This window comes from Sinocyclocheilus grahami, unplaced genomic scaffold (genome assembly GCF_001515645.1).
Source record: "Sinocyclocheilus grahami isolate Dianchi unplaced genomic scaffold, SAMN03320097.WGS_v1.1 scaffold1440.1, whole genome shotgun sequence".
Lineage (NCBI taxonomy): Eukaryota > Metazoa > Chordata > Actinopteri > Cypriniformes > Cyprinidae > Sinocyclocheilus > Sinocyclocheilus grahami.
In genome coordinates, this window is record NW_015506619.1 from 40702 (window position 1) to 64060 (window position 23359).

General features: G+C 42.7%; 1 protein-coding gene across 1 annotated transcript in view; it reads left to right on the plus strand.

The window, feature by feature from the left end:
* The first annotated feature begins 22 nt into the window (after positions 1–22).
* The window catches only part of LOC107570323 (girdin-like), a 30192-nt gene continuing 6855 nt past the window's right edge, over positions 23–23359 (plus strand). Inside the window, 22 exon segments of the mRNA XM_016256544.1 lie at positions 23–218; positions 1720–1801; positions 2287–2445; positions 3141–3287; positions 4240–4387; positions 4556–4725; positions 5355–5492; positions 8951–10021; positions 10105–10232; positions 11298–11436; positions 11516–11650; positions 11653–11688; positions 11772–11899; positions 13607–13745; positions 14256–14426; positions 14500–14661; positions 15874–16151; positions 16233–16376; positions 16449–16635; positions 17901–18046; positions 18193–18285; positions 22067–22269. Coding sequence (XP_016112030.1) covers positions 58–218; positions 1720–1801; positions 2287–2445; positions 3141–3287; positions 4240–4387; positions 4556–4725; positions 5355–5492; positions 8951–10021; positions 10105–10232; positions 11298–11436; positions 11516–11650; positions 11653–11688; positions 11772–11899; positions 13607–13745; positions 14256–14426; positions 14500–14661; positions 15874–16151; positions 16233–16376; positions 16449–16635; positions 17901–18046; positions 18193–18285; positions 22067–22269 — 4165 coding nt within the window. The 5' untranslated portion in view covers positions 23–57.

The following is a 23359-nucleotide window of genomic DNA, read 5'->3' on the forward strand; positions in this document are numbered from 1 at the left end:
GTGTGTGTGTGTGTGTGTGTGTGTGTGTGTTTGTTTCTGGTGTGTGTGTGTGGTCAGATGATCGTGTCTCTGACTCTGGAGAGGGACAGTGGGCTCAGCTCTCTGCACTCCGCTCCATCGCCCGGTGAGTCGAGCATGAGACGCACGGAGAGCGTGCAGCATCTGTCGGTGGAGCTGGCCGATGCTAAAGCCAGGATCAGACGCCTGCGGCAGGAGCTGTGAGTAAAGCACTTATCCAGCTTCCCCTCGGTCCGCTGGCCGTTACAGGAAGTGCTGAGGACCAGAGGAAGTTATTGATCTATTGATGGAGTTCAGCCGTTAGTCTGCGCTGCTACAGCTCTTCACACGCAGCTGTCAGCGTTATTTCCCTCAGTGTCTCTGTGTTTGCTGATGTTCTCTCAGACTAACATCTACTTCAGACTCCCGGAGAGCTTAACAAACAGCCAGTTTATAACTGTAAATGACGTTACAAGTGTTATCTTTACTGCTGCTTTGACTCTTTAACAAAAGCCCTGGTGAATCATTTACATTAAGGTACAGTACTTATAAAGCGATGCTATCTAACACGACATAATCACATAACCGCAGTGAACCGTACTCTCTTCCTCTATTTCTGTTATTCTCCCTCTGTGTACTCTGTGTAGAGAAGTAAACTAAATCTCATGGAATGATTTAATTGGTGTGTCCCAAATCGCGTACTTATGCACTATTCTATGACGTTTTGTAATATAAATAGTGCGAGTAGTGCGTTCACACTGAACATTTCACAAAGAAAAAGTGCACTTTAAATACCCGGATGATGCACTTAAATAACCGAACAAACGAAGTGTGGAATGTTGGACACTTCATGCACTCAACTGTCGCAGCTTTAATTACGTAGTGAAGGGGAGGGGCTATCAGACTCGTTTATGAATGACAGAATAACCTTATATAATTCATACACACCATGGTTGAGTACATAGTGCATAAGTACCAAGTGCATAGTGCGTCATTTGGGACGCAGCTAATGGCTCACTCAACATTTACTCGTTTCATTACTGGATGAATGCGTGTTTTTGAATGAATGATCCCAAGACAAATACATTTTTAACAGCTCCTTTCCACCACCTAAAAATAAAAGATGCGCACACTGGAATTGAGAGGTGGAATTTAAATTTAAATTTCACAACAAGTGTCCGGTTCCTGACCTTAAGTATCCCATTCTGGAATTGGAATTGATTTTGGATTCGCAGTCCTAGTCTCAAACAAGTCATTTGTGAGAGGATGAGAGAGAGTTTCCTAGCATTAAACTGAAGCTGTGGCTGCGGTGGCTTTGTTAGAGGAGTTCTCACACTGTCCTGTATGCATGCTGAAGCGTCCAGGATGATTCTGCACATCTAGAATGAGGCCACGGCTCTTTACCTGGCTTCTGTTCTTGCGTCTTTCACTGCAGGGTAAAGGAGGACAGTTTATTTTAATCCGTGTGCCATAAAAGAATCGCACAGCTCCACTTCCTCTTCCCCACTGATCATGAACGAGATTCATTTTGTTTCTGTGCAGTTTATCAAACATAGTCACAGCTCTCATCTGGTCTCCAGTAAAGTTCATGAGTAGAGGTTTTTCTCATCCAATGTGTGGTACAGTAGGATTATCACAGAAGTAACCTGACAGCGGCCCATCATTAACCAGGAGTCTTACCCGCTTCTGCAGACTAACTGCTTGAATGTCTCTGTGTTTCAGAGAGGAGAAGACTGAGCAGCTGCTGGACTGCAGACAGGAGCTGGAGCACATGGAGACGGAGGTCAAGAGACTGCAGCAGGAAGTGAGGCATCTCTACATCATCACCACTGACTGAAAAACACGCTCCTGTGTGACACTGAGCTTAACTAAATCTCTGTCATCTTAATTGCGAGTCCTGATGTGTAATGATTACAGTAATTCCTTTAACTACTTACACGCCACAGCTTTACACAGCCAGTAATAGCTCAGCCGATCATCACACGTGTATTTACAGACGCCGCTGTATCACTGTCTGATCCATGGCATCAAACCGGGATAAATAAACCCTCACACAGCAGTCCAGCCTCTCAAAGAGATGACAATTCTGTCGTCATTTACCCTCATTCTGTGGAATACAAGAATCTAAATTTCCCAAACCTGTTCCCAGAGCCTGTATGAATATCTATAAGTCTATTTAGTTTATCATTATAATGTTTAGTAATTCTGGTAAATCAAAGAGTGTCATAATTCTGCATATTGTAAATCAAATATATATTGGTTAAACACATTTGCTTGTGTGTTTGTCAGAACCTGCAGTTGCTGTGTGACGCGCGGTCGCTGCGGGCGTATCGTGACGAGCTGGATGCTCTCAGAGAGAAGGCCGTCAGGGTGGACAAACTGGAGAGTGAAGTGACGCGCTACAAAGAGAAACTCCATGACATTGAGTTCTACAGGACCAGAGTGGAGGTGCGTTCACATGACTACATGTGTTCACGAGGGAATGCTGGGAATGTTGTGGAGGTTATTGATTGTGTGTGTTCACTAGGGAATGCTGGGAATGTTGTGGAGGTTATTGATTGTGTGTGTTCACGAGGGAATGCTGGGAATGCCATGGCAGTTATTGATTGTGTGTGTTCACGAGGGAATGCTGGGAATGTTGTGGAGGTTATTTATTGTGTGTGTTCACTAGGGAATGCTGGGAATGCCATGGCAGTTATTGATTGTGTGTTCACACGAGGGAATGCTGGGAATGTTGTGGAGGTTATTGATTGTGTGTGTTCACAAGGGAATGCTGGGAATGTTGTGGAGGTTGTTGATTGTGTGTGTTAACTAGGGAATGCTGGGAATGCCATGGCAGTTATTGATTATGTGTGTTCATGAGGGAATGCTGGGAATGCCATGGCAGTTATTGATTGTGTGTGTTCACTAGGGAATGCTGGGAATGTTGTGAAGGTTATTGATTGTGTGTGTTCGCAAGGGAATGCTGGGAATGTTGTGAAGGTTATTGATTGTCTGTGTTCACGAGGGAATGCTGGGAATGTTGTGAAGGTTATTGATTGTCTGTGTTCACAAAGGAATGCCATGGCAGTTATTGATTGTGTGTATTCATGAGGGAATGCTGGGATTTTGCTGGCTGTTATTGATTATATGTGTACATGTAGGAACTGAAAGAGGACTATCAGGTTCTCCTGGAGACCAAGAGCATGCTGGAGGATCAGCTGGAGTCATTCAGAGCTCGATCTGATAAACATCATGAGCTGGAGAAGGAAAATCTGCAGCTTAAAAACAAGGTCCATGACATGGAGATGGTGAGAGCACAGAGCGATCAAATGTTTAGTCCATTAATACAACACTATATACAGGGGTGCACATAAGTTTTTCAGCCTGGTTTTCATATGAGAACCTGGAGATTTGGTTTGGTCCTCACACAGCGGTACATCGTGTGACCCATCAGATATAACTATAAAAAATAAATTAATAATAGTGATAATATTATTGCACTTTATTTAGTTTTTTAAAAATAAAATCGTAAACTAAATAATAAAGTGTGATAATGCTATTTTATTTTAAAATAAAAAGGGAGTATTAAATACAAATACAATTATTTTATAGTAAACTTAAAAATAAAATGCTAATATTTTATTATTATTATTTTAATTTGAACCTTAAATATTATTTTTAATTTGAATTATTTTCATTTTTCATTTTCAAACTTAAAATCAGCAAGCTTTTATTTTAGCGGATTGCCAGCAAGTAAGTAAGTATATGCGCTCCCGAAATGTCACAGTTTTGCATTGTGCTTTGAAAACGTTAGCAGGTAGGCTAGATTTACATTTAGTCATTTAGCTAAAGATCATAAAGATTTATGCTTTTAGTTTGAATAGAAATCTTATACAGTACAGTTTGTCGATCCAAAATGGTAATTGTGCATTAACAGCTACGCAAACGCGCGCTCTGAACTAATTTACACAGCGCATTTCTTATTTTGGTCGCGCATGCGGACCACTTATGTGCACCCCTGACTATATAGCACCTCATTAGTTTCCTCTCTCTTATCTGTCCTGTCTAATGATAAATGATTTTCATTTTCATCTTTTTCTTATTATTTGTTTTACATTAAGTTCAAGATATTTCAAATTATTTAAAGTATTATATAAAATGAAAAATAGTTTTATTTAAGCGGTGTTGTTCATATTCAGGTTGAATTGTGTGATAGATCTAGACAGACTGGGGATGCTGACAGATGCTGTTGTGTTTCAGGAGCGAGACATGGACCGAAAGCGCTTGGAGGAGCTGCTGGAGGAGAACCTGACGCTAGCGGTGGCCCAGAAACAGAGCATGGACGAGTCTCTGCATCTGGGCTGGGAACTGGAGCAGCTCTCCAAGACCACTCCCGAGCTCACTGAAGGTACGAGACATATGTGTGTATGTGGAGCACGTTTCAGGATAGATCCCAGATTAGGATGCTTTGCCAAGATGGTGTAGTGACCCAAATACAGGATGTTTTCTAAACGAGAGGCTGGTGTCCGTGGGCTGTGAGCGTGACTCTGAGAGATGCTGTGTGTTGTGAGCGCAGTGCCGCAGAAGTCTCTGGGTCACGAGGTGAATGAGCTGACGTCCAGTCAGCTGCTGAAGCTGGAGAAGGAGAATCAGATGCTGCTGAAGAGCGTGGAGGAGCTGAAGGCCTCCGGTGAGAGCGGCGTGCGCCTCCGTCTGGAGAAACACAACCAGAAACTCAGCCAGCAGGTCAGAGTCCAGACGCTTCTCAGCACAGTTCTCATATTTGAAAACATAATGTTTATTTGTGAGACTTGACTTTAAAGAATGATGGGTCAAAAGGGTTTCTATATTACAGTTTTTTTCAACAGCTTACACACATTTTCGCTTTTTTTTTTTTCAAAACTTTACACACAAATCCAAGAACTGCACACACAAAATGCTAAATGCCTCACATTTCTTGCAAAATGTAGCACTGCATTCAAAATATCACAAACACATCTCAAAAGCAAACATTTGCAAACAGCTTTGCCATAATATGAATTATTATTAGTTCACAGTGAGACCAGGATTAGTAGTAAGGAAGTCCATTCTGGTGTGGCTTTACTAAGCTGTGAATAAATTATGTTCCTCACACAAAGAAAGGAGAACAGTTTGAACAGAATGGGTTAAAATTTTGCATGGTCTTAACGGATAATATTCATCAGTGAGCAATCCGAGTTTAAATCTGATTTGGGTTCAGTTAAGCTGCTTCCAGAGCATTAGCCGCTCATACGAGTTTGATTGCTCATTATGAGCGTGTCCATATGTCAGATGAGTGTCGCACTGGCAGCTGATGAGAATGTGATGAGTGTATGAAGCAGTGTGTGTTTGCGCAGCTGGAGCAGCTGCAGGCGGAGCTGGCTGCAGACAGAGAGAGTCTGCGCAGCGCTGAGAGTCTGAGCGCAGACCTGCTGAAGGAGAAGGCACAGCTGGAGAAAACCCTGGAGACGCTCCAGCAGAACTCCGACAGACAGGTACACCGCACTCTCAGTGGACAAGATCTGCTGCTGAGACATACACAGACATGCTGCAGCAAGCATGTGAAACACACGTACATCCCTCCACAAACGCAAAACACGAGCCCCCAACAATGCTGATCTACCACTAAAACTAAGGACCTATGTGTGCCTGAGCCGTGTTGCCTAAGGCTTTCACATTTAGAAACACACCTCTGTGTGTGCCGCTAAGACGGGATGCCATGTAGCATACTGTTTAGTGAACTGCTTACCGCAACACTGAAGCAAGACTTTAAATGTTAGCGGCACAGAGAGCATGAATGCTCATTGGCTGACGATTACCAGTAGAGGACCTACTGTATTGGTTCATGCTGGAGGATCATTACTCTATACTCCATAGTTTCAGCACTGAACTTCAAAGCATTATCTTAACACACTTTAAAACTTTCAGTGTAACAGTTTTCTACAGAAGAAAAAAATTGAGTAGGGCTGGGCAATATGGCAAAAAAAAAATTTGATCTTGATTTTTTCAGAACATTTTACCGTTTCTCAATATTTACGATTTTTAACTAATCAACTTGAAAATGTAATAACATAAATAAAGTATCTTGTTCTTTATTAACCCTCTAGTTAAAGATCCTATTCCAAGTGCAGCACACATGAAGTTGTCAACATGATGTAAATGTTAAACAAATCACTTGTTTTGCAGAAAAGATGCATGAACTACAACTACATCTTGTACAAGCTTGTCTTATACATATTATATGTTCAGAAATCATAAGAGTTAAATGCTTCTAAAAAAATTCTCAATAGTCAAGGTAATTCAAATGCACAATGACTGAAGGTATAACACCAGTAGACTATTATTAACTATAAATGTTCTGTAAAAACAACAGCTTTCCATGACCCAAACATGAAATATCAGACATACAGTAGAATTAAGAATTAAGTAGAAAAAATTTAATCGTGGCAAAACATTAAATTCGAATTAATTGATTAAATCGGAAAAATCACCCAGGCCTACCTTTGAGGTATAGTGCTGATGACACATACCAAGTTTTGTAATGATGCATTAAAGGGGTGGTTGATTGCGATTTCACTTTTTTAACGTTAGTTAGCGTGTAATGTTGCTGTTTGAGCATAAACAATATCTGCAAAGTTACGAAGCTGAAAGTTCAATGTAAACGGAGATATCGTCTTTTAAGATTCTGGCAGTTTAATGGCTACAAAAATAGCTGGTAGGGACTACAACGAGTTACTTCCTGGGTTCATGACATCACAAACCCAGATAAACCCCGCCTCCGGGAAAAGGCAGCAAAGGGGGCGGGGCCATGCAGCGCTGCTTTAGAGAAGAGGAAGAGAAAACTAGGGGTGCACATAAAAATCTGTTCATATATGAATCACGATTCTAATGTATTCACAAGTTTCAAAATCAATGTTCTAAAGCAGCGGTTCTCAATCCTGTTCCTCGCGTCCCCTGCTCTGCACACGCTCTGCATCTCTCTCTCTCTCTCTGCATCTCTCTCTCTCTCCATCTCTCTCTCTCACTCTCTGCATCTGTCTCTCTCTCTCTCTCTCTCGTCTGCGCAGTACCGTCATCGCCAGTAACATCCTCCTGGTGGATGAGATCATGAGAGCCGGCATGTCTTCACTCAAAGGCTGAGTCTAGTTCATCAGCCAGATCTCTGCCGTGGACTGCAGACTGTTGTCACTGTATTTATGCGCTAGGAAGCGTTTGCTGCAGTTAGTCGTGTTACAGAAGCGCTGAATTGCAATACACGCTTTTCTTTGTACCCATTACTCCTGTTGGTGTTTTTGTTTGAGTGTGAGCTGAGCGAGTCGAATCAAGAATGCATCAGTTTTGAGTGTGAATTTGTCTTCTCCACCGTGTGGCTTTTTCAGCTCTTGGTGACCAGATAATAAAATGCTGCTGGCTTTTGTTCATGCACAGCGCTCAATTGCGATTGAAAAGAATTGTGTCCTCTGGTTACAGTATTTCCCCTTTCAAGTAGTGGGTCATCATCATGAGTCTAGTTTCTTCACAGCAGGTGAGTTCCGGAGAAGGGGTCACCATTTCTATGGGACGATGCAAACTAACATAAACTGACTGAATTCCTTCATGAAGGCCCCTTGTGAGTTTAACACCAACAGGGCTTAGTTTAAGCCAGGACTAGTCCTGGCTTAAGATAAGATATTTAAGCAATTTTTATAAAAAATGCCTTCGAAGAAAACATTACAGGTGTATCTTAAGCAAATTTTTATTTTTGGGCGAACTATTTCTTTAATGCATGCATAAAAACACTAATACAAAAAGTATGTCCAGATCACAAAAGTTTTTCAAAAGTCTTATAGAATACGACATTGCAATCTGGTGGCTAATTTGTGAAATTTTGTAGCAGGAGTGGACCTTCATGCTTGCTTTATTTCTAAAAATCACGTTTTTGTATAATTCTCACAGCACAAATTCATACAAAATGGTAAAATACTGTAATGTTTTCCCATGAGCTTGAGCTGATCTGGCACAAACGAACACTGGAAACCAATGGAATGTGTTAAAGCTTAAGGCAAGCGCATAAAACGTCATTTCAGTCAGACTTCACTTTGTTCACAGATTTTTGACGGAGGTTTGAGTCAAAAACTCCTCAGCATCAGAGCTGCGTAGGCTCTAGTCTATATCATCAGCACAGCCGGCAAAGAATCCAATGTTTTAAAGCATGTTTGATACGTGACCCTGGAGCACAAAACCTGTCATAAGGGTCTATTTTTTTAAATTGAGATGTGTACATCTGAAAAAATAGCTTTCCATTGATGTATGGTTTGTTAGGATAGGACAATATTTGGTTGAGATGCAACTATTTGAAAATCTGGAATCTGAGGGTGCAAGCACTAGAGACGCTTTAGCCAATCACAACACATTGGGCCAGCTAACCAATCAGAGCCCATCGCCTATTTCTGAGGGAGGGGCTTCATAAAAGAAGGACATGATCAGCGTGTTTCTCAGAGAAGGGACAGAGAGATGTGGAATAAAGATAAATTATGTGAAAAATAATGCTTTTTTTTTTTTTTTAATGAAGCATTAACACATGTTAGACTGCACCCCATAAACACAATCAAACCTAGAGAAAAAAACAGTGAACCACCCCTTTAATACAATAATAAAATACAGAATTTTATGACCAAATATGGCCGAGATGGGAAATTTAGGTATTGATCACCTCAGCATGCCACTGAATCCAACAAAACAAGGCTTCAGCACACTCTTCATCAAATTCGTTAGCAAATTATTCAAGAACAGTTTAGCTAATCATCTTGAACTCCATGACTGGAAGATCAACATGATCTGATTGGAGTTTCCTGAAAATCAGATGATTGATTTAGGAGTTAAAGGTGTTTTAAGAAAATTCCAAACAGTGAGGGTCTTAAACTGTCATGATTGTTCAGCTCTTACCTGACACACTTGTCTGGTGGTGACGCAGGTCAAGGGTCTGGAACAGGAGAACGATCATCTGAACCAGACCATCGCCTCTCTCAGACAGCGCTCTCAGGTCAGCGCTGAGGCCCGCGTCAAAGACATCGAGAAAGAAAACCGCGTGCTGCACGAGTCCATCAAAGAGACCAGCAGCAAGCTCAACAAGATGGAGTTTGAGCGCAAACAGCTTCGCAAAGACCTGGAGCACTACAGAGAGAAAGGAGAAAGAGCCGAGGAGCTGGAGATGGAGGTCCATCGACTGGAGCGAGAGAAGGAGAGTCTGCAGAAGCGTCTCGCTGCTCTCGCCATCACCTGCGGGAAGGTGGAGGTGCTGGAGAAGGAGAATGCTGAGCTGGAAGCGGAGAGCAGGAAGCTGAAGAAAGCAGCAGACGGTCTGAGGAATGTTTCCTATCAGCTGGAGGTCCTGGAGAAGGAGAACGCTCAGCTGGACGAAGAAAACCTGGAGCTCCGGCGCATGGTGGAGTCTTTACGGTCCTGCGGAGCCAAGGCTGCCCAGCTGGAGCTGGAGAACAAAGAGCTGGAGAACGAGAGAACCCAACTCAAAAAGAGTCTCGAGCTGCTGAAGGCTTCGTCCAAAAAAAACGAGCGTCTGGAAGTCAGTTACCAAAGCCTCGACGCAGAGAACCAGCGGCTCCAGAAAGCCCTGGAGTCTGGCAGCCGCAAGATTCAGCAGCTGGAGGGAGAGCTGCAGGACACGGAGGTGGAGAACCAGAGCCTGCAGCAGAGTCTGGAGGAGCTGAAGATCTCCAGCAAAGGCCTGGAGCAGCTGGCGCAGGAGAACACAGCCCTGGAGCAGGAGAACAGTCAGCTGGAGAAGGACAAGAAGCAGCTGGAGAAGGAGAACAAACGGCTGCGACAGCAGGCTGAAATCAAAGACTCCAGACTCGATGAAGACAACCTGCGCATCTCTCATCTCGAGAAGGAGAACCGCACGCTGGGCAAGGAGGTCGCCGCTCTCAAAGACATGTGTGGTCGCGTGAAAGACTTGGAGAAGGACAATAAGGAACTGGTCAAACAAGCAACCATAGACAAGAAGACCCTGGTCACTCTGAGAGAGGTAACCAAGCAAACACGGTTAGCTGGTGCATGCTTGACTGTGGACTGCTTGCATGACTCTTACTGTGATGTTTCCTGATGCAGGAGCTTGTCAATGAAAAATTAAAGACCCAGCAGATTAACAATGACCTGGAGAAGCTGACCCATGAGCTTGAGAAGATCGGCCTCAATAAAGAGGGGCTTCTGGGTGATGAAGAGAGCTCTGACGACAGGTAATTCACACATGGAATTAGGGATGGAACGATTACCGGTTTGACGATAAATCATGATAAAGTTCCCCACGGTTAGTATTACCGTTTCATATTTTGATTATCATTAAAACCATGTTCGATTACCGCGATTTGAACAACTGAGGATAAATAAATACTGTCCAGCATAAAGAACAGTTTTAAGTAACAGTCACAGCACGCAAAGTAGTTTATTTTTGTGTGAAAACATGGCGGAAAAGCTGGGAGGTTTTAAAAGAGTGCTAAGGGAATTATACAAATGAATATATAAAATAATTAATTATATGAATGTACCTCTGAAGATTCTGACTGTCTTCAGAAAAAGATGTAATCTGTAATCGCTCCATGTAATACCTAATAAAGCAATGCTGCTTTGTGCAGGAGGTTATGAGAAACAGCTGTAATTCTGCTGCTCCAGAAGCGCCACCTGCTGTCAGAGAGTGGAGTTACAGAGACTCACATTCACATTCAGTCTGTCTGGACTAAAAACAGACCGGGTTTACATGCCTTCTGTGAATTTTGATGAAAAACAAGCTTATGTGGATTCTACACATTTAAACAATTAGTATATTAATAGAGCAGATAAAATACATATAATCATTTATTAATCAATTATCATTTTGACAACCCCTCTATTGAAAGGCTGAAATGTGAGGTTTACCATTTTATGGAACTTTTTCAAAGCTTTATTTGAACATTTCGTACATGCTATTAGATAAACTGTTGTCAGTCATCCTGTCAATTAAAATCCGGACATCATTGGTAATGTCATTGTTTTAGTGTTTATGCAAACAAAAAGTCATTTTATTTGTTGTTTGTTGATTTTAAATATAAAACTTTTTATAATATAGTACTTTTTGAACATTTCTAGCACATTTTAACAATACGGTGATAATACTGATAACCGTGATAATTTTGGTCACTATAATCGTGATAAGAAATTTTCATACCCTTACATCACTTCAGAAACTAGGGCTGCAACAACATGAATTTGCACGAATGCTGGAGTCATAATGTCACTTGTATAACCGTGTGTTTCTTGTTTGTCAGGTTTAAGCTTCTAGAGTGTAAACTGGAGTCCACTCTGAAGTCCTCTCTGGAGATCAAAGCGGAGAAGATCGCTGCTCTAGAAGCCCGACTGCAGGAGTCCTCCAACCTCAACCAGCAGCTACGACAGGAGCTCAAAACGGTTGGGCGTCAGGCTTTGTTTGGCTGGTTGGCAGTGACTTCAGATTGTGTTCATTAAGCCTTGTTTTGTCCACCCACAGGTGAAGAAGAACTACGAGGCCCTGCGCCAGCGTCAGGAGGAGGAGTGTTCGGCTCAGAGCTCGCCTGCTCGAGGACGGGAGGACACACAGAGCAAGTGGGAGAAGCAGAGTCAGGAGGCCACGCGAGAGCTTCTGAAACCATAGACAAGAAGACCCTGGTCACTCTGAGAGAGGTAATCAATCAAACACGGTTAGCTGGTGCATGCTTGACTGTGGACTGCTTGCATGACTCTTACTGTGATGTTTCCTGATGCAGGAGCTTGTCAATGAAAAATTAAAGACCCAGCAGATTAACAATGACCTGGAGAAGCTGACCCATGAGCTTGAGAAGATCGGCCTCAATAAAGAGGGGCTTCTGGGTGATGAAGAGAGCTCTGACGACAGGTAATTCACACATGGAATTAGGGATGGAACGATTACCGGTTTGACGATAAATCATGATAAAGTTCCCCACGGTTAGTATTACCGTTTCATATTTTGATTATCATTAAAACCATGTTCGATTACCGCGATTTGAACAACTGAGGATAAATAAATACTGTCCAGCATAAAGAACAGTTTTAAGTAACAGTCACAGCACGCAAAGTAGTTTATTTTTGTGTGAAAACATGGCGGAAAAGCTGGGAGGTTTTAAAAGAGTGCTAAGGGAATTATACAAATGAATATATAAAATAATTAATTATATGAATGTACCTCTGAAGATTCTGACTGTCTTCAGAAAAAGATGTAATCTGTAATCGCTCCATGTAATACCTAATAAAGCAATGCTGCTTTGTGCAGGAGGTTATGAGAAACAGCTGTAATTCTGCTGCTCCAGAAGCGCCACCTGCTGTCAGAGAGTGGAGTTACAGAGACTCACATTCACATTCAGTCTGTCTGGACTAAAAACAGACCGGGTTTACATGCCTTCTGTGAATTTTGATGAAAAACAAGCTTATGTGGATTCTACACATTTAAACAATTAGTATATTAATAGAGCAGATAAAATACATATAATCATTTATTAATCAATTATCATTTTGACAACCCCTCTATTGAAAGGCTGAAATGTGAGGTTTACCATTTTATGGAACTTTTTCAAAGCTTTATTTGAACATTTCGTACATGCTATTAGATAAACTGTTGTCAGTCATCCTGTCAATTAAAATCCGGACATCATTGGTAATGTCATTGTTTTAGTGTTTATGCAAACAAAAAGTCATTTTATTTGTTGTTTGTTGATTTTAAATATAAAACTTTTTATAATATAGTACTTTTTGAACATTTCTAGCACATTTTAACAATACGGGGAATTATACAAATGAATATATAAAATAATTAATTATATGAATGTACCTCTGAAGATTCTGACTGTCTTCAGAAAAAGATGTAATCTGTAATCGCTCCATGTAATACCTAATAAAGCAATGCTGCTTTGTGCAGGAGGTTATGAGAAACAGCTGTAATTCTGCTGCTCCAGAAGCGCCACCTGCTGTCAGAGAGTGGAGTTACAGAGACTCACATTCACATTCAGTCTGTCTGGACTAAAAACAGACCGGGTTTACATGCCTTCTGTGAATTTTGATGAAAAACAAGCTTATGTGGATTCTACACATTTAAACAATTAGTATATTAATAGAGCAGATAAAATACATATAATCATTTATTAATCAATTATCATTTTGACAACCCTTCTATTGAAAGGCTGAAATGTGAGGTTTACCATTTTATGGAACTTTTTCAAAGCTTTATTTGAACATTTCGTACATGCTATTAGATAAACTGTTGTCAGTCATCCTGTCAATTAAAATCCGGACATCATTGGTAATGTCATTGTTTTAGTGTTTATGCAAACAAAAAGTCATTTTATTTGTTGTTTGTTGATTTTAAATATAAAACTTTTTATAATATAGTACTTTTTGAACATTTCTAGCACATTTTAACAATACGGTGATAATACTGATAACCGTGATAATTTTGGTCACTATAATCGTGATAAGAAATTTTCATACCCTTACATCACTTCAGAAACTAGGGCTGCAACAACATGAATTTGCACGAATGCTGGAGTCATAATGTCACTTGTATAACCGTGTGTTTCTTGTTTGTCAGGTTTAAGCTTCTAGAGTGTAAACTGGAGTCCACTCTGAAGTCCTCTCTGGAGATCAAAGCGGAGAAGATCGCTGCTCTAGAAGCCCGACTGCAGGAGTCCTCCAACCTCAACCAGCAGCTACGACAGGAGCTCAAAACGGTTGGGCGTCAGGCTTTGTTTGGCTGGTTGGCAGTGACTTCAGATTGTGTTCATTAATTGTTGATTTTAAATATAAAACTTTTTATAATATAGTACTTTTTGAACATTTCTAGCACATTTTAACAATACGGTGATAATACTGATAACCGTGATAATTTTGGTCACTATAATCGTGATAAGAAATTTTCATACCCTTACATCACTTCAGAAACTAGGGCTGCAACAACATGAATTTGCACGAATGCTGGAGTCATAATGTCACTTGTATAACCGTGTGTTTCTTGTTTGTCAGGTTTAAGCTTCTAGAGTGTAAACTGGAGTCCACTCTGAAGTCCTCTCTGGAGATCAAAGCGGAGAAGATCGCTGCTCTAGAAGCCCGACTGCAGGAGTCCTCCAACCTCAACCAGCAGCTACGACAGGAGCTCAAAACGGTTGGGCGTCAGGCTTTGTTTGGCTGGTTGGCAGTGACTTCAGATTGTGTTCGTTAAGCCTCGTTTTGTCCACCCGCAGGTGAAGAAGAACTACGAGGCCCTGCGCCAGCGTCAGGAGGAGGAGTGTTCGGCTCAGAGCTCGCCTGCTCGAGGACGGGAGGACACACAGAGCAAGTGGGAGAAGCAGAGTCAGGAGGCCACGCGAGAGCTTCTGAAGGTCAAAGACCGACTCATAGAGGTGGAGAGAAACGTGAGTACCAGCTCAGCGCTATCAGAATGTCTTTACGTTAGCACAGCAGCTGATGTTGCTGATGTTTGTCCAGAACGCCACTCTCCACGCAGAGAAGCAGGCTCTCCGGACGCAGCTGAAGCAGCTGGAGTCTCAGAGCGGGAATCTCCAGGCACAGATATTAGCTCTTCAGAGACAGACCGCGTCTCTACAGGAGAACAACACCACGCTACAAACACAGAACGCCAATCTACAGGTCAGAGTCGCTCTCCTCACACAGTTATCCAGTCCAGCGCTGCTGTAATGGTGTGTGCACTTAACACATATTGCATCGTGTTAAGCCCGGCTCACACTGTGCAATTTTGGCCACGATTTGGTTGTCTGAGACATATTTTGAAAATCCTAAAAGATTCCTATAATCCTAGGCTACAATATGATCGCTGGTTTGACGTGTTCACCGACAGCAAATTAATGACCGTTGCAATCAAATTTGACCTCTGACGAACTTCTGGCAGTGTCAGAAGATTTGGCGCACAGTCCTGCAGTGTGACGTGCTATGACGAACTTCAAACTGTCTTTGTTTTTCAAGACAAGCCATGATCAGAATGAATGCTAAAGATTTCTTCTAAACGCATAAACTCCGGCGCTCTCGTCCTCCGCTCACGGGATTCATATCATGTTGCCTTTGCTATGATGAACACCGGTTGCGCTGCTGTTTTCATGTGGGTGTGTAGTACTGCTTGCCCTATTCTGCTGCCGGTATTGCTGCAATTCATGCACTTTTAATGATAGCCAACATTACAGCCCCGCGTGCAATGCAGCTCGCAGTCACTGAACGTGTATGGGTTGATAATGTAAAACTCCGGACAAGTTTTCTTGTGCGCACCCGTTTTTAACGCATCTTGACTGTCGTACAGTCTGACATTAATGACAAATGAGATCCCACAGTGTGACATGATCATCATGTTCCTGCAGTCTGACAAGCAACAATCCTAAAGGACTATTAAAAATCACACAGTGTGCGCTCAGCTTTACTTAAAAAACATTTTCTGATAAAATCAGACATGTCAATAAGCTCTCCACTAATTGGCTTGCGCGAAAACGCATAATGCGAATTTTCCGCTTGAGTTGAATGTTTGAACTCGCGGAAGATGCGTTTGAGGCGTATATATCGCGTGTTTGTGGCAATCACTTCGCCTCCGCAAATTTGCATCTTTGCATTAACTTTGTATGTAATCTACCCATGCAAATAATTAAATTAGCTTTTGGTGTGAACACATAATTACAGAAAGGGTATGGTAGATATTTCTCCTCGTGAATGTAACAGGAGTTTGGTCGTAAAAGCTTTTCAGGCCCCTGAGAGTTGCACAAAACAATCTGCAACTCTTAAATCAATGCTATAACCCTGCCGTGTGCTCATTTACCAGAAGTGCACTTTGAGATAAACGAGTTTATGATGTGCTGGCAGGTGGAGAACTCGACGCTGAACTCTCGGAGCGCCGCTCTCATGTCCCAGAATGCTCAGCTGCAGACGCAGCAGTCCGGCACAGAGAACGAGAGGGACGTGGCCATACGAGAGAAGGAGGAACTGCGCACGGTCTACGATCTGCTGCTGCACGACCACGAGAAGCTGTCTGCACTGCACGAGAGACAAGCGTCGGAGTACGAGGATCTGATCGGCAAACACGGAGAGCTGAAGAGCGGCCACAAGAGCCTGGAGCTACAGCACCGCAGCCTGGAGAACAGGTGCAGACAGCACAGGCAGCAATCACCTGCCATTCCACAGCCACAGCTCTGTTTCTCAATGATGTGTGTGTGTGTGTGCAGGTACAATCAGCTGCTGAAGCAGAAGACCGAGCTGGAGCAGCTGGAGAGAGATCTCACAGCAGAGCGAGAGAAGATGATCTCTGACAGCAAGAGTCATCAGGACACAGCTACACAGTACCAGAGGCTCAGCGAGGAGCACCACACGTGAGTGTCAGGATGAGCGAGCGTCTCTCTTGACTGAGGCCCATCTCTCATGAGCGTCTCTCCTGTGTGCAGGCTGAGCTCCACACACCAGCAGCTCCTGAAGGACAATGAGCTTCTGCAGACAGATCATAAGACTCTTAAGAGTCAGCTGAACACGGCCCGGCTGGAGCAGACGCGTCTGGAGGCTGAGTTCTCCAAACTCAAGGAACAGTACCAGCAGCTGGACATAACCGCCACCAAACTCACCAACCAGTGCGAGGTACACGCTACAGCATCTCACACGGCCGTCAGGTCCAGTTAGGGCCTACAGAACACTTAGGAACTTCTGCCTTTGGTTATAACAAAAAGATACCACAACAAAAACAACTAGACAAATATAAATTACAAATTTTTTTTTGATAAAGACAAGTAAAGAGTCAGTGATAAAATAGAAACAAACAAATCAATTAGCAATAGCACAAATAAATATGACTAAATAAGTTCCAGGTACAGAAATTTAAATCAAAAGTTTAAAAACACTGCATAGTTTTCTTTTCATAAATAAAATATAGATTAATCCTCATTAAAGTTATTAAAGATATTCAGTCAAGATGAGTGAGTGATTTTCTTTTGTTCTTTGATTAACATTAATGACTGCTGTTTATTAGACTGCTGTCACTTTAACACCGAACGCATGCAGATCTAAAAATACTGTACACAAGCGTTTTCTTTCTCATGTTTGTGTTCACTTCAGACAAAAACAGCTGTGTTTATGATGATATACTGACGTAGTTTTCTGCACGCTGGTCGATAAATATGAAAGAAGTGAGTTCGGCTCGGAGCAAGCCTTCCTGCAGTGAACAGAACGAACGCTGTTCTCTGATCTCTGTGCTTCAGACGTGTGCGCTGCACGCAAACCGAGCGCAAGTTCTTCCCTTCCTGCTCTTAAATCGTTCAAAATCACACTAAGATGTGAACGCAGGAATCGTTAAGCGGGACTGAAATATGCACATCTTATCGAACACCCGGTTCTTGGAAAATTAGAACCTGGTCCTCGATACCCCACCCAAATCGTGTATAACTACACTTCCCAGTCTCGCATCGGCATGTGAAGTTCTCATGTGCAAACTCGTGAGGTTTCAACACTCATGAATGTGGTGAACTAAATAGCTGTTTGCAAACAAAGACATGTGGAGGGTAACTGTGTGTGTGTGAAATGTGTCCTGCAGTTGTTAAGTCAGCTGAAGGGGAACCTAGAGTCTTAAATCATTCAAAATCACACTAAGATGTGAACGCAGGAATCGTTAAGCGGGACTGAAATATGCACATCTTATCGAACACCCGGTTCTTGGAAAATTAGAACCTGGTCCTCGATACCCCACCCAAATCGTGTATAACTACACTTCCCAGTCTCGCATCGGCATGTGAAGTTCTCATGTGCAAACTCGTGAGGTTTCAACACTCATGAATGTGGTGAACTAAATAGCTGTTTGCAAACAAAGACATGTGGAGGGTAACTGTGTGTGTGTGAAATGTGTCCTGCAGTTGTTAAGTCAGCTGAAGGGGAACCTAGAGGAAGAGAACCGGCATTTGCTGGATCAGATCCAGACCCTCATGCTGCAGAACCGGACCCTGCTGGAGCAGACCATGGAGAGCAAAGACCTGTTCCACGTCGAGCAGAGACAATACATGTGTGACATCACCATATTTCTAATTCACACCTCTTATTTTACCCTCGTTCTCTTTAATCTTCTAAAACTATTCACCTGTAAATTTGCATCACCTCCTGTGTGCTGATACACTACCATACTTCTCTCTGTCTCTCTCACACACACAGTGATAAACTCAATGAACTGAGGAGACAGAAAGAGAAACTTGAGGAGAAGATTATGGATCAGTATAAATTTTATGACCCGTCACCTCCGCGAAGGTAAGCGCGCCATCTCACGCACACCACTGGATGTGATTATAACACAGAATACACTGGAGAAACATCGTCCAGTCCAGTGCTTCCTGGATTGAGGATGTCTAAACTATGACTGAAGCTCTGTTCATTGTCCACCACTTGTTTGCTCATTCACTATAGAGAGCAATTTCAGATTTCAGTGTTATTTTGCTGTTCGTTGGGCTGAATGAAGCCTGGGTTTTGTGCAGCATACACTAGTACACAGAAACAGGATAGCACAGAGTGGATTATTTGCACTACTCAAACAGTCTGCCCTTTAGAGCACAAACCACATCCAAACTGTCTATATTCAACACAGAATGCTACATATATGAAAGTGATATATATAGAGAGGATCAGACATCAGACAACAGTTATAGCCTAAAAGTTATAAACAGCACTGACAAGAAGAAGAGATAACACAAGTGCCATGCACAAATATAACTTACACGCTTTTGAAACTGCACATCACCAGTGTTACCGGTATCCTGCCTTCTACCATATATACTGAATTAGCAAATCTTCATTTTGCAACCTTTTGTAAACAAAGTCCATTAGCATTTCAGTTTTTGTGAATGAGTTGCTAAGGCCACGCTGTCCGCTCTGCGCTTATAGCAGCAAACTTTCTCCTGAAGTGTTGCACAGATTTTTATGCAGGATGTCTGCAAAGACCCTTTGAATGGTCTGCAGCCAAAACCTCTGCTTCATCAAAGGACTGGGCTGACCAGCTTGCTGGAGGTGGAAGCATGGAGCTGAAGAAACTAGCTCACATCTTTCTCCCTATTGCAGCTGTGGTTGACCTCCCTGATAAAGATGAAAGCAAGATATGCAGGCTGATTTCTTCCATAACGCAACTGGGATGAGGGAAGAGCTTGTTGTGACAGGGAATACCACTCTCCACAACGCTAGACATCAATCAGCACTAAGATTAGACAATACATGGCCGGCAGCTGGAGCCATGGCTAGTCTCTCGAGGCTATAAGTGCGATAGTTTTTCTCTATGCCCATAATATGCCAGACCTTTCTGGCTTTCCTGAAATGAATGAAGAATCTAAACTCTTTAGGAATCAAAGTGAACTTGAAAATGGTTCATTTACCCCCACACTGTCAGTAGTCTGTTAAATTCTGGGAATGGAGACTACACCCGCAGATGGTGCAACAGATCTGAGAGAGATGCAGCAGGGCTGACTTAGGTTTGCTTGGCTCATTAGACAACAAGCAATGTCCACTATTCTTGTCACCGAGGGAAAGAAACACCACTAGATCTGGATGCTTTGGGATATCTGTGCGCAGGGCTGTGCCATATGTTTCCCTCACTCAAAGAGAGATGCAAGATCAGATGGAGTCAGAAACCAACAGCGAAGTCATGGACAGCAGAAGTAATGCGGGTGTTATACATCAGTCCATGGCATCTGCTCTCTCAGGTAGAACATACTGCACTCATACCCTCATAGTTGGAACTTCTGGGTGTGGCTCGTAAAAGGTTCAGTCCAAGAGTTATTTGGTTTCCTCTGAGTATGAATAACATTGTTTGGAATCACTACAGTGGTTTCCACTAGGTCTTTCAACAACTTTGGAAGTGGAAGGTACAAGGAATCCAAATTTTGTTTATTTTGTAGGATTACTGCCCTCAAATGTGACCCAGTGACATCACAGGTGATTCTTGAATCCCATTTATATTTATGCATTTAACTGATGCTTTTATCCAAAGCAACTTGCATTGCATTCAATCTTTCTCAGTTCATGGTGTCATTGAGAACTGAACCTGTGACCTTGACATTGTTAGCACTGTGCTCTACTGTTTGGGCTACACTACAGGAATGCTAACCAGGTAGCAATCAACTAGCTCCAGGGTACTTTAAAATGTTTTAACATGCAGCCTGGGCAACTACTGCCCTTAGTACTCAACTCTTTAATTATAAAATGCTTTGAGAGGCAAGCCAAAGACTACATTTACTCCTCACTCCCCAATTCACCAGTTTACCTACCACCGAAATAGAACTATAGACAACAACACCAATACTGCATGCCATCCTCTCTCACTTAAATTGCATGAAGGCAAACCATATTAGGTTGCTGTAAGTTGGTTACAGTTAAGCATTCAACTCTGTAATCTCCACCAGGCTTGTCTCCAAACTCCGGACATTAGGACTTTCTCCATCTGCCTGTGGGTCATCTTCGCTCATCCTAAAGATTAGAGCTCCCCGGGAAATGCAAACTGATCAAATTTGCTGATGGTATTGTAGTAGTAGACCTAATCATGGATATCGAAGGCCTGAAGGAGGTGTACAATCTGGCAGGGGGATGCTAAACTATCTAAACAAGCCAAATAATTAGGAAACTGATAGTGGAAGACTGGAGAGAAGTGTCTTATCAGTTTCTAAAGGGATAAATGCATGCTAAGCACAGGCCTTTAATAGGGCAACTGAGAATTGCACTCCCATTAAAAGTACAACTCAAAAGATATTAAACTCACTAGTCTGCCTCAATAATGTGTTTGGCTTCATAAGCCAAAGTGCCTCGTAAAGACTGTTGGTGCCTATGGTTTCTACGATCTACTTGGGTTCACAGCGCTTTTTGAAAACGCAGCCCAGTTTGTTGCTGAACAATCCTGGCACATCCTAATGCCATTATGCAGATGCACTTTTATAAGCTGATTTAGTACATTCAGTGACAACCCACCCACACACCTGTGGGAATTTCATCATTTACACAGCGACTGCACTGGTCTTCTTTCCTTGTATAGCAAGTATAAAGCACTTGCATTGCATTGACTTCTTGGAGGCACGTCACTGAGCTGCATGCACCCTGTATGCCACCTCAGATTCATGCAGAATTTCTCCAGGCTTGTCTTACTCCCAAATTCAGCATTTCTGCCTAAGGGGATTAAACCGGGATTAGGTTGTTTGAGAGTAGAAATCCCTGTGTGTCATTTTCCTCTCTTCAGTTCTGCGGAGGGGAACAGATGGCACGGTTTATTCCCAGTGAGGCCATTCAGTGTGTGTTTAGATGGGACAGGCACAAAGCTTCAGATGAACAGCTTTTGTGTTTGCAACAGCATGTCTCATAGAATAACACAGAAGTCTTCAACCCTACTCCTCGAGGTCCACTGTCCTGCAGAGTTTAGCTCCAACCCTGATCAAACTCACCTGAACTAGACAATCAAGGTCCTCAGGATCCATTGGAAAATGCAGGCAGATATGTTGAAGCAGGTTGTAAATAAACGTTGCAGGTGAGTGGGTCTCCAGGAGCATGGAAAAAGGTTGTATGGGCAGCAGCAGACTGGGCTTATCTCCACAAGCTTATTAGGTTTGGCTGGATGCTACGAGGTTCTCTCTTGCACATGTAATGTTGGAGAGAAATTCCAGGTGTCCTTAATACTGACTAGTTGCCAGGTGACTGAACAAGTGGACACTGTCTATATCCCAGAGAAGTTGAGGTTATGACTAGGCTACAGCCCTGGTTCTCTTGGGGTGATAGAGGACATTTTCATCTTCTCTGAGGTGCTAATTATGAAAGTGGACCTGTGTCCGTGCAGTGGATTATGTAGTGAAGGGCCAGGTGTCATTGTGGATGAGCGCAGATGCCTCAGTCAGGCCACAGTTACAATACAGCCTGAAGTTATGTCATAGTTTAAAACCTCAGATCTGCAATGTCTGTGAGCGTTTCATTCTCCTGATGTGTTGCAGTGTTTTGGGGTTTCTAATTATTGCATGAGATGCTTTACAGGACATGGGTCACATGATAAGAGTTGCTGTTTCTGCAGGAGGGGTAACTGGATCACACTGAAGATGAGGAAGCTCATCAAGCCAAAGAGTCGTGAGCGCATGCGCTCTCTCACACAGACTCCTCCCCGCTCCGAGTCCAGCGAAGGGTTCCTGACGCTGCCGCAGCCAGACAGTCAGGACAGCTCGTCCGTCGGCTCTGGATCCAACTCACTGGAGGACAATCTCACCCACCGCAGCGGCAGTGAGTATCGGCACACCTCCTGCTCCCTGCAGTGCTCTGACCTTCTTGCAGTTAACTCCGGAATCACTCCGACACATTCAGCTAGTGACTGAACCCAATGGTTCTAGCTGATTCTTTCTTTGATTTCCACTGATTTCCTGAGTGAATCCAGCTCAGCTCAGAGGTGTGTGTCGGAGGCATGGTCCGGCTGCTTGTACACGTTGTGTGTTTAAAATTGGGGAATGTCACTCTTGATCCCATCCACCATCTTTTGTTTCCTGTCGTCAGTTATGTGCCCCCATAACTTTTTCAAAAGAATCATTTGTTTATTAAAGGGGTCATGAACTCTGAGGTCCACTTATAATGTTATCATGATTTTTACATTTAAAAGAAACATAATTTAGCAGTAACAGGCCTGTCCTGTTTTGACCCCCGTCATCAAAACGCTCTGTTTGAATAGATGTGGAGGATTGTAGACTCGGAAGTAAACGCCCACTGCTGTGTTTGACTAATAGTTGTGTATGATTGACAGTACATTCCTCACAGACGGACGCTGCAGTGATTGAGGTTAAAAACGCAATAGTGATCACGTAATGAAAACAGTTACTCACACTTGTGTTGCAGCATTGCTGTCAGATCCAATAGTCACACAGCATCATGTTTTAGTTTCAATCTTTCTGAAAATCCTGTGTCGAATTGTGCCTTGTTTGAATACTAATCCATGGTAAAATTAAGTGGACAAAGGACCGAGTTCTTGCTGACACAGTCTGGATCTTCATTAAGAATAAAATGTATTCACTCTTTCCTAACGTTGGGATCAGAAGGAAGGCAACAATGTTTTTCCACAGCTTGGCACTGCACAGCGTCTTGTTGTCTTTGGAGCATCTTTATCGTTTGGTTTCTGCGTAGACCTGCATGTTTGCCTCTCTCCTAACTACTAACTATAATATAGGGCTGCATGATAAATCACATGTGATAGTCATGCGCATCTCGTCAGTAAAGCCGGTTCTGTGATTAGTAGTAAATCTCCATCACCTGCTTTCAGATGGAGCAGCATTTACTACACAGAGCCGTAGTTCACTGACAAGCTACACAAAACCACGATCATGAT